Below are 12,204 nucleotides of genomic sequence, written 5' to 3' on the forward strand. Positions count from 1 at the left end.
TCTTGCCAACCCAACATGGCTGCCTTCAAACTCGGGATCACCAAATATTCCCCCTTTCACAGCACAGCCAGGTGTGCAGGCCAACACCCAAAATTTTACAGAGATCAATTTTTTTCACCTGTTTTTGCCCGACACTTTGCTGCAGTTCATTGTGGACCAGACAAATTTGTATGCCCAGCAGTATATTGCCAGCAACCCCCAATCATCTTATGCCCGTCCGTTTGAGTGGAGAGATTTAAATTTGGAGGAGTTCAAATTGTTTTTGGGCCTCACCCTAAATATGGGCCTTACAAAAAAAATGAAGGACATACCTATTGGTCCACCCACCCCATCCACCATATGCCCATGTATTCTGCAGCAATGTCCAGGTCCCGATATGAGATGATTATGAGATTCTTTCATTTTAACGACAACACCCAGTGCCCTCCCCGCAATCATCCAAATTCCGATAAGCTATACAAGATTCGCCCACTGATAAATTTATTTTCCCAACGATTTGCAGAACTTTATGTCCCCGAGAAGAATATATGTGTGGATGAGTCCCTGGTACCATTTTCAGGCCGGCTAGGAATAAAACAATATATTCCTAGCAAAAAGGCCAAATATGGAGTCAAATTTTACAAGCTGTGTGAGAGAGCCACAGGATATCTATATGCGTTCCGCATATATGAGGGAAGAGATTCCCAGCTCCAGCCCCCTGAGTGCCCGGCCTACATGGGCACAACTGAAAAAATCGTATGGGACCTGGCTTACCCACTTCTGAAAAAAGGCTATCATATATACCTGGACAACTTTTATACCAGCCTGCCCCTTTTCAGACACCTATATATTGAAAAAACCCTGGCCTGCGGAACCTCAAGAAAAAATAGAAAGGGCTTCCCACAATCCTTAGTGAACAAAAGGCTGCAAAGGGGGGAAAGAGCAACACTGAGATGTAATGAAGTGCTGGCCTTGAGGTGGAAGGATAACAGGAACGTGCACATGATGTCCACCATTCATGATGACACTACAGTTGTAGTTCAGCGAAGACGAGGTCCCATTGAAAAACCGACATGTGTCCAAGACTATAATCTCTACATGGGGGGGGGTGGATTTCAATGACCAAATGATTCAGCCCTATTTGTCAATAAGGAGGTCCCGATTCTGGTACAAGAAGGTAGCAATATATCTAATCCATTTGGCCATTTACAATTCCTACATAATCTACACAAAATCCACAGAAAGCCCCGCCCCCTTCCTAAAATTCATAGAAGTAGTAGTCACGTCCCTCATCTATCAACAAAGACCCCTCCCAGAAGGACTTCGTTCTGATGCTGTTAGCCGACTTCATGAACGCCACTTCCCGTACAACATTCCACCATCGGAAGCAGCCCCAAGATGGCAAAAAAGTTGTTGCGTGTGCAGCAGAAGAGGTTTTCGAAAAGATACCAGCTTCCATTGTCCCCAGTGTCCCTCCCAACCTGGTCTTTGCATTGGTGAATGCTTCGAACTGTATCATACATCCCTAAGTTATTAGCCCATATTTTCCCCATTTTCGCTGATCATTTTCCATGCTTCCCCAAAAAACCATGCCACTGCCTTCAATGTGAACTGACCCTGGCCAGCCTTTTGATTATGCCTCTGCCTACCGTTTGGACTGCTTCCACATGAACTGACCCTGGCCTGTTTTGACTATGCCTCTGCCCACCGTTTGGACTGCTTGCTCGTGAACTGACCCTGGCCTGTTTTGTGACTACGCTTCTGCCTACCGCTTGGACTGCTTGCACGTTAACTGACCCTGGCCTGTTTTATGGACTATGCTTTTGCCTACCGCTTGGACTGATCTGTTGCCCTGCTACTATAGCACACAGGGGTCTCACATATGTGAGGGGCTCCAGAAAAGTTTTTCCGGATGGAGATAACAATTTTTTTTGTTTTCTCCCGGTTTTGTAATTTCCGGATTAGGGTCTGGAGTCCGGAGGCTTCATAGAGATTTGGGTGGGTCGAAGCCTCTACCCCTGTGCCCCTGTGCACAGGTCTTACCCGATTGCGGCCCTCAGCCTTCTGCTGACTTACTGCCATCATGCCTTTGCCTGCCGCATGAATGGACCACACTTCTGCCTGCTACCTGGACTATGCAAATAATTCGCTGTAGCAAGAGGCAGTATGTTTATGAAGGGCTGGAGAGCGGTACAATAATGAGTGTCTGCAGGTAACAGTGTACCAGGACCAATATTATGGCTGTGCTGTCTGTCTCTGCCTGGACAATTCCTATGGACTGTACTGTGCCAACTATAGACAATATTCCTGCCTGCTGCCTGGATAGTTATTATTGCTGTCGCTAAGCACATCCCTGACTGCTGCCTCGACCAGTGCTCTCTTCTGTGGACACTACTAAAAGCACAGGTAATACTTTTTTTTTATCCTTTCTGCAATAGAATTTATTTTGGATTGTAATTCTTGGTATGTACATGCTATGTGTTAGAAATATGAAGGGCCTTCAAAAATGATAGGTTGCCAGGAAATTATCTATGTAATGTATGCTCCTAGAACGCCTGATGGTGCTACTTGGATGTTGGAGCTCTGTATGTGGCCAAGCTGTGTAAAAGTCTCACACATGTGGTATCCCCATACTCAGGGGGAGTAGCAGAATGTATTTTGGGGTGTCATTTTTGCTATGTGTTGGAAATATCTTATAAATGGATATCTTTGTGTAAAAAAAATGCGTTTTTATTTTTTTTCCACATTTTCCAAAAACGTCTGGAAAAAAAATAACCGTTCAAAAGACTCATTATGCCTCATAGATTATACGTTGGGGTGTTTGCTTTCCAAAATGGGGTCATTTTGTGGGCAATTCCTTTGTCCTGGTGCTCCAGGGCCTTCAAAAGTGTAATAGGTGGTTGAGAAATGAGATGTGCAATTTATGCTCGTAGATCGCCTGATGGTGCTACTTCAATGTTGGGCCTTTGTATGTGGCCAGGCTGTGTAAAAGTCCCACACATGTGGTATCGCCATACTCAGGAGGAGTAGCAGAATGCATTTTGGGGTATCATTTTTGCTATATATTTGCTATGTGTTGCAAATATCTTATAAATGGACAACTTTGTGTAAAAAAAATGCGTTTTTATTTTTTCTCCACATTTTCCAAAAACATCTGGAAAAAAAATAACTGTTCAAAAGACTCATTATGCCTCATAGATTATACGCTGGGGTGTTTGCTTTCCAAAATGGGGTCATTTTGTGGGCAATTCCTTTGTCCTGGTGCTCCAGGGCCTTCAAAAGTGTAATAGGTGGTTGAGAAATGAGATGTGCAATTTATGCTCGTAGATCGCCTGATGGTGCGACTTCAATGTTGGGCCTTTGTATGTGGCCAGGCTGTGTAAAAGTCCCACACATGTGGTATCCCCATACTAAGAGTAGCAGAATGTATTTTGAGGTGTAATTTGTTGTATGCATATGCTCTGTGAGAGAAATAACCAGTTAATATGAAAATTTTGAAAAAAAAAAAAAATCTTCCTTTTGCAAAGAATTGTGGGAAAAAATTACAACTTAAAAAAACTCACCATGCTACTTACTTAATACCTTGGAATGTCTACTTTCTAAAAAGGGGACATTTGGGGGGTATTTGTACTTTTCTGACTTGTTAGTACCTCAAGAAATGAGATTCACCTGATGTACTGAAGGCCTGATCAGATGTTTTCAATTTTCAGTGATTGGCACCATAGTTTGTAGACTCTATAACTTTCACAAAGACCAAATAATATACACTAATTTGGGTTATTTTTACCAAAGATATATAGCAGTATAAATTTTGGCCAAAATTTATGAAGAAAAATTACTAATTTGCTCAATTTTATGACAAAAACAAAGAAAAAGGCAATTTTTCACAAAATTTACGGTCTTTTTTTATTTATAGCACAAAAAATAAAAAAACCCATTAGTGATTAAATACCACCAAAAGAAAGCTCTATTTGTGTGAAAAAAAGGACACAAATTTCATTTGGGTACAGTGTTGCATGACTGAGTAATGGTCATTCAAAGTGTGAGAGCACCGAAAGCTGAAAATTGGTGTGGGCAGGAAGGGGGTTTAAGTGCCCTGTATTGAGGTGGTTAAGGTAAAAAATCATTTTGGCTTTAGAATCACTTTAAGCCCCCCCCCCCCCCCCCCACACTCTGTAGAACTGCACTCGCTAATGCCTAAACACTAGGCAGGAGTTTGCAGTCATGTAAAATCAACAATAAGGCATAACTCCAGACATACAAGCGAGCAGAAACTTACACAGTTAACTCCTTTGTAACCTGTGGCCAAACTTGTTACACTGTTAACACTAAGATCTATGGAGTGTGGTATATCCTTCCTGTCATAAAATATCTTCTTGGAAGAGTGTGCTGAGGAACCATCCTGCATATCCCCAGATCATTAGATCACTGCTTTTTTGATCCCAGACTGTGAAGCTGAGGATCTAATATTTCTGGTGAGTGGGGTCACCAAAGGGGGAGTCACCTCACTTGTTCAAAGTTTTGGAGCACCCTTGCACTTTTTACAGAAGCACTTAGCTTCTTTTCAGATTTTGTGTATATTTGTTTTTTATGTCACAATTACATTGATGTATAAGGCACTATTCATTAGAATGTATATTGCTTGATATAGGCTGCTAGCACTGTTTCGTACTTTATATTACCATAACTTACCACCAAAGAACAACACAAAATAAATTCTCTTGCTCCTGATGATCGCAGTAATGCCACCTGTGTGTATGTTATTTGTCATTTGTACCCGTAGTAGGGCCCAGAAATAATAGTGCACATTTTACTTTTCTTTTTCCTACCTAAAACACACTGACAGTAACTGATACTGATACCAATTTAAAAAGTGCTTTCCTAAAATAAACCCACCCAAAATTTTCTGACCCTGACCTTTGACCCTCGACCGTTGCAACTTACCTTGCCCCTAACACTAACCCTGGCACTGACCTAGATCAAACATTAATCTAGCTATTTTTAATTTTTTTTTATATTTTTTTTTTTGTACACACTTTTGTTTGTTTGTTACATCATTCTCCCGTGCAAGGAGATGTCGACCATAGTGTCCACCATGTAAACAGGCTAAGGGTAACATCAAAAAAAGTAAAGAATTTGTCGCTACGGAAATTAATAAAGTCTATCAAATTAAGGATTTTATAACATGTTCTACATCGGGGGTAGTGTATATTATGGAGTGTGAATGTGGCCTCCAATATGTAGGGAGAACATCTAGACCTCTACACATAAGAATTGGAGAACATGTAACTAATATTAAAAAGGTCTGGTCACACACAATGTCTCCAAACATTTTAAATTATGTCACGGTCGCAACCCTGCCAAATTAAAATTTTGGGGGGTTGAGAAAGTGACCCTGCACTGGAGGGGGGGGGAATTACATTCGGCAATTGAGCCGTCCAGAGTCCTTCTGGGTCTATGAGACCTAAGTGGGGGTACCCACGGGGCTCAATGTCGAATTTGATTTAAATTGTTTTATTTCTGATTGATAATTATTTCTCCCCTGCATTTTATTAGATAAATTTATAGGGATTTTTTTTATTATTAAGTTCATACTCCCATTTGATTTATTTTGTCCTTATTGGGAATATATGTGTGGAAGACTGAATGGTGATAATATACTTTATCATTGTTAAAAGGTGGCTGCGATGATGTCTATTTTAAAAACCAGTGAGAAATGTTTAGCCCTTCCTTTTATATTTTTATAATTTTTATATTTTATCTATTAACTTTCCATTTGGATAACAATAATTTTGTTTTGGTATCCATCGAACTAGCCCGGGTATTGAGCCTGTGGGTGATTATTTAAACTTTAGCCAATATTAAGCTAAATTAAGCTATATGTGTACTCTGGCTCTTGTATTATCTGACAGAGCGGGTTGCATGTGGGCGGTCTGTGGCTGAGTTGATTTGTTGCCCTGGGAACGGCTCCATAGGGAGGGTTGGTTCAAAAGGGAGGAGTTGTCTCCTCCCTATGTGTTCCAGCTAGAGCTGGTAACGGGTTTAGGTCACGTGACCGGGCGTCATGCTGTCGATGACGTCACGGTTGCTGTGGCAACTTATAACGGTAATAGGAAGCATTTCCTTTGTATGTTAGGTCATGTGACTGGGCGTCATGCCGTCGATGACGTCGTGGCTGCCATAGTAACCTGGCAATATCAACAGGAAGTATTACCTTAACCTCTGAGCGGTCCTAGCTGATTGGACGGCCTCTGCCGGTATTTTAGCATCCATGTGAACATAATTAGTGGCTTTATAAATATATTGATTTGGCGTTCGGGACTCCATTACCGCTGAGGAAGTCCCATTTAGGACGATACACATGCGGGAGTACCCTGGGACGTCACTGCAGCCACCTTACATTTATGACTTGTATTACACCATCCATCCCAGCACTAGGGTTATAGTGCTGTATATGTGAGTACCTGTCTTTCTTAAATAAAGGAAATTGTTTGAGCTACACAGTGTGCACTATACAGTGGGGCAAAAAAGTATTTAGTCAGCCACCAATTGTGCTAGTTCTCCCACTTAAAAAGATGAGAGAGGCCTGTAATTGTCATCATAGGTATACCTCAACTATGAGAGACAAAATGTGGAAACAAATCCAGACAATCACATTGTCTGATTTTTGAAAGAATTTATTTACAAATTATGGTGGAAAATAAGTAATTGGTCACCTACAAACAAGCAAGATTTCTGGCTCTCACAGACCTGTATCTTCTTCTTTAAGAGGCTCCTCTGTCCTCCACTCATTACCTGTATTAATGGCACCTGTTTGAACTTGTTATCAGTATAAAAGACACCTATCCACAACCTCAAACAGTCACACTCCAATCTCCACTATGGTGAAGACCAAAAAGCTGTCGAAGGATACCAGAAACAAGCCTGCAGCAGGCTGGGAAGACTGAATCTGCAATAGGCAAGCAGCTTGGTGTGAACAAATCAACTGTGGGAGCAATAATTAGAAAATGGAAGACATACAAGACCACTGATAATCTGCCTCGATCTGGGGCTCCACGCAAGATCTCACCCCGTGGGGTGAAAATGATCACAAGAACAGTGAGCAAAAATCCCAGAACCACACGGGGGGGGGGGGGACGGACCTAGTGAATGACCTGCAGAGAGCTGGAACCAACGTAGCAAAAGCTACCATCAGTAGCACACTATGCCGCCAGGGACTCAGATCCTGCAGTGCCAGACGTGTCCCCCTGCTTAAGCCAGTACATGTCCGGGCCCGTCTGAGGTTTGCTAGAGAGCATTTGGATGATCCAGAAGAGGATTGGAAGAATGTCATATGGTCAGATGAAACCAAAGTAGAACTGTTTGGTAGAAACACAACTCGTTGTGTTTGGAGGAGAGAGAATGCTGAGTTGCAACCAAAGAACACCATACCTACTGTGAAGCATGGGGGTGGCAACATCATGCTTTGGGACTGTTTCTCTGCAAAGGGAACAGGATGACTAATCCGTGTACATGAAAGAATGAATGGGGCCATGTATCGTGAGATTTTGAGTGCAAACCTCCTCCCATCAGCAAGGGCATTGAAGATGAAACGTGTCTGGGTCTTTCAGAATGACAATGATCCCAAACACACCACCCGGACAACGAAGGAGTGGCTTCGTAAGAAGCATTTCAAGGTCCTGGAGTTGCCTAGCCAATCTCCAGATCTTAACCCCATAGAAAACCTTTGGAGGGAGTTGAAAGTCCGTGTTGCCCAGCGACAGCCCCAAAACATCACTGCTCTAGAGGAGATCTGCATGGAGGAATGGGCCAACATACCAGCAACAGTATGTGACAACCTTGTGAGGACTTATAGAAAACGCTTGACCTCTGTCATTGCCAACAAAGGATATATAGCAAAGTATTGAGATGAACTTTTGATATTGACCAAATACCTATTTTCCACCATAATTTGCAAATAAATTCTTTCAAAAATCAGACAATGTGATTGTCTAGATTTGTTTCCACATTTTGTCTCTCATAGTTGAGGTATACCTATGATGACAATTACAGGCCTCTCTCATCTTTTTAAGTGGGAGAATTGCACAATTGGTGGCTGACTAAACACTTTTTTGTCCCACTGTATATACTTTTTACATTACATGACACCATGGCTGAAAATTGAAAGCAACAGAGTGCGGTCCTGTAAAGTGGTGTGATTACCTAACTCATACATCTACCTATCCAAGCTTCCATCCATGACCACTGAGAGTGGTGAATGCCTGTTTGACCCATCTGTTAGTTCAGGGGTCCACTAACTGAGGTAAGCATTTCAGCTAGCTGGTGGTGGAATCACGGATTGCATTGTACCTTATGAACATTTGTAAGCACCTTTACCAACGCAGATGAGACTGCTTTCTGTCAATCTTTTTTCCTTTACCAAAAATAGGGGACTCTCAATGACTTTTTATCATGAGCAATGTGTTAATTTGTTGGGTGCTTTTTTAGCGCTGCACTGTTATTTTATTTAGTACTTGTAAAGGGTTTTTATATATTTACCTTTAGTGTTCAGCTGCTTGTTCCTTATTGTTTAGCAGCTATTGATTTTGCGCTGACTGATTTCCTGTGTTCATACTGTACTGTATATGCATACAGTCGACATCAAGAGGTTAATTTACAATTATGAGCCTCTGTGTAAATATTTAGAGAAGTGCCTATTACATAATACCTTGGGTAAGGAAGTGTGTTAACTGTGAAGAGCCATGATGGTTGTGAGGTGAATGTACAAACCTGGTGTGTACTTTGGGTGTGAAGATGTTAAGCAGCAAGGATCAGGAGGATGGTAAGGATGGTAAGAGTGGGCATCAGGCCCTCAACCATGCACGTTGTAACATGTAGTTTGAGCTAGACTGTCACTGGTGCCCTGTAACCTGTATACTAAGGGTGACCTAGCTGCTTGTGATGGCCATGTGCAAGGCAGCCTGGGTCCCATCTACAAACTGGCCATAGACAGATTGAAATGCGACTGACCACTGAATTTCGATCAGTGTGTGGCAGTTCTCACTTGATAGAAGGCGATCGTTTAATCGACTTCTGTCAAAGGACATGCTGGGAAACTTTTGTCAATCAGCGTCTGCAGGCAATTCCTCCACCCACCTTGCTTATGGGAACGAAGGAATCCGTTAGGAAACTAAGTGCATGGCCAGCTTTATTCTGGTGACAGCTGTCTTAGAGAGGAATTCCACTCACTTTGCAGAGTTTTTTTTTCTCACTTCCTAGTGTGTCACAAAGACAGGAAAGTGATGTGAAACCTTCCCAACAGGACAAAAACAGCAAACAATGAAATGGCAGGTGTTTTAAACCGTCCCTACTCTCCAAAACTGAAAAAACATTTTACCTATACTGTACATACATTTTAAACAGATTTTTTTTTTTATAAGAGAGCACTGCAAAATCGCTGATAGGCAAAATGCAGTATCATTGAACACAAAGTCAGATTTCAGTTTAGTTATTGTTGGATCAGGTATTCTAATGGGTTGCTATTGTGTATTGCACTTTATAGATTGCCCTGTGCCCAACTATGTTAATAGCTTATAATTCTACATTTGCTTCTTTTCAGGCAGCTGAGAAGAGACTACCCCTCCAAAATACTGATGAATCTGTCATTTTCAATGCTAATGCTGAATCTGATTTTTTTGGTTGATGATTGGTTGACAACATTTAGAATTCATGGTCTGTGTGTCACTGTTGCTGCCTTTCTGCATTATTTTCTGCTGACCTCCTTTACATGGATGGGACTGGAAGCTGTACATATGTATTTTGCATTCGTCAAGGTTTTCAATTCATACATCCATAAATACATTTTAAAATTATGCATTGCTGGCTGGGGTAAGTTCACAATAACAATAGTTATTTATCTTTACTCTATGTTGTCTGCTGCTAGGCTTGCAATGATATCGCGCAAACGGCAGTAGGACATAGCAGCCAACTCTGTGTTGTCAGTTGCTAGGCTTGTACTGATAGTGTGCAAATGTCAATAGGACATAGTAGCCAATTACAGACTCGTTATCTGGCTACAGTGGAATTCTGATTGGTTGCTACTGGTTAAAATGCTTTACAGTATCATGGTATATAAAAACCTATTATCATTAGTGTAAATATATTGTATGAGTAACAGTCTAGATTAGTAAATATCACGTTATTTTTGTTTCAGAAAACATTTATTGAAGATTTTAAAGTGTACATTAAGGCTAGGTTCACACTATCCAATGTTTTCAAAAGCAATCACTTTTCAGAGAGCAGCTAAGCAGCCGCTATAAGATGTTCAGGAGGTGATCCTCCCACCTCCTGAATACCTGCTTTTTTTTTTTCCTGCGTGCTTCCGTTGACTTAAATGGTCGAGCTTGACAGGCCATATTTGTTAAATTTGCTGTGACCATGTTGCAAAGCATCATGGCTGCAGCATGTCTCCTTTGGCTGTTGTTTAACCTTTAAATGGGTGACTGGGGGGCTAAAAAAACACAGCTTACCCACCTGTATTTACTGACAATTGCTACCCATGTGAAAAGGACTAAGACATACAGTAAGTACAAAACAAAAACAGTGTAGCACAGGTCACCTCACTGGGGACACTCACGGGAGCCACAACAATCAACAACAAAATCAACTGAGCGTGACCACCACTTACATATTATAAGTAAACAAAAATGTCAAAAGATGAATCTGAGTATTTGTACTAGTTTCTGTTTTTTGATTTAGCAAAGCTAAAGGGTTTTCGAAATACCTCTGCCCAGAAGTGTGTATACTAGTTGGTACAAACTAGCCCAGTACTTTCTAATTTTGAGACATCAATTTTGGTAATAGCCTAAACTTATTTTCATATACAGTCTAACCTTTTAGGAGTATTGGCTCAGTAAGATCCACCTAAAATTCACAGATCTCCCCTAAGTTTTGATGGCAGAGAAGTCTGCAAATCTTGTCAGTCACCATTCTGCTCCTCTGGTGCTCACTGTAGTGCAAGGCTGAAGAGGGGGCAAGAGCAGCTAGCTCTGGCTCTTAGGGGCCGAGCCAGTTGCCGTTTAGGCTTCCAGACTTCCAATATTGTTGGGATCCTTCCAGATCCTGGAGTAGCCCTGCTACCTCAGCTCAGAGCTGGCAATAGCCCGGTATAAGCTGATTCCGGGTCACAGGAGAGCAAAAGTATGTGTACCCATAAGAGAAGTATGGCCAAAAGATGCTTTGACCCTACATCTCTTTTAATGACCACCCACATAGAAAAACGCAGGGTACCATTAAACCTAATGACACGCCACATGCACTGGAAATCGTCCCCACACTGGGAATCGCACTGCACTTATGGGCTGCAATTTCAAAGATAGAGCAGGGACCTTTTTCCTGTGTTTCAAGAGGCCCAGCAGCCCATTCAAATGAATGGGCTACCGTGCCCACGCAGAACGTAGCTTGCAGATCCGCATCAGAATCAACCAGGCCTAATGCATAGAAGGCATTAAGTTAGAAGTTTCTGCCCTTAGAACCACTTTAAATATAACATTGTGAATGTTTTGTTAAATCTGTTCAAAAAATAAATGTGCATATTAATGGAGCAGCGCTAAATCACAAATAACACCAATAATCATACATTCATAATAAAGAAATGTATCCAAAGCATATAAAAAATAAAAAAATATTTTTTTAAATTAGTAGAAATAAATCAAATAAAGAGTCCAGTGCAAAAAAATGTGAGTATCAATAGCAATAATGTGCAGTCCTTCTTCAATAAGATGGTGAGTGCTTGACAGACAGATCCCAGTGCCAGCAATCATACATTTGTGCTGAATCCCAAAATAGAGAGCAAACTCCCCCACCATGTGCAATGGCCGCTCACATCAATTCCAAAGGTAATGTGCATCAAACTGCCAACGCAATCTCCATATGCTATCCTCTGTCATTGGTCATCGCACGTGCAACAAGGAAAACAACTCCTCATGGTATAGTATAAAGCAGTAGTTTTATTAAAACAAAGGTAGACATACATTTAAAATCGTATATGTGCGAGTATTCAGATAAGCATGGGGTCACACATCAGAGAGAAAAGGGGAACTTCCGGTTTCGAACGATTTTAAATGTAAGTCTACCTTTGTTTTAATAAAACTACTACTTTATACTACACCATGAGGAGTTGTTTTCCTTGGTGCATGTGCGATGACCAATGACGGAGGATAGCATATGGAAATGTCAGGAACCATG

The 12,204-nt window shown here is 41.3% G+C and overlaps 1 protein-coding gene across 1 annotated transcript in view; it reads left to right on the top strand.

Moving 5' to 3' along the window:
- Nucleotides 1-8,674: 8,674 nt before the first annotated feature.
- The window catches only part of LOC141108035 (adhesion G-protein coupled receptor G2-like), a 56,161-nt gene continuing 52,631 nt past the window's right edge, over nt 8,675-12,204 (top strand). The window contains exons 1-2 of the mRNA XM_073599221.1: nt 8,675-8,800; nt 9,578-9,846. Of these exons, the coding sequence (XP_073455322.1) occupies nt 8,739-8,800; nt 9,578-9,846 (331 nt within the window). The 5' untranslated portion in view covers nt 8,675-8,738. The remainder of the gene's footprint in view (nt 8,801-9,577; nt 9,847-12,204) is intronic.

This window comes from Aquarana catesbeiana, linkage group LG09 (genome assembly GCF_042186555.1).
Source record: "Aquarana catesbeiana isolate 2022-GZ linkage group LG09, ASM4218655v1, whole genome shotgun sequence".
NCBI lineage: Eukaryota > Metazoa > Chordata > Amphibia > Anura > Ranidae > Aquarana > Aquarana catesbeiana.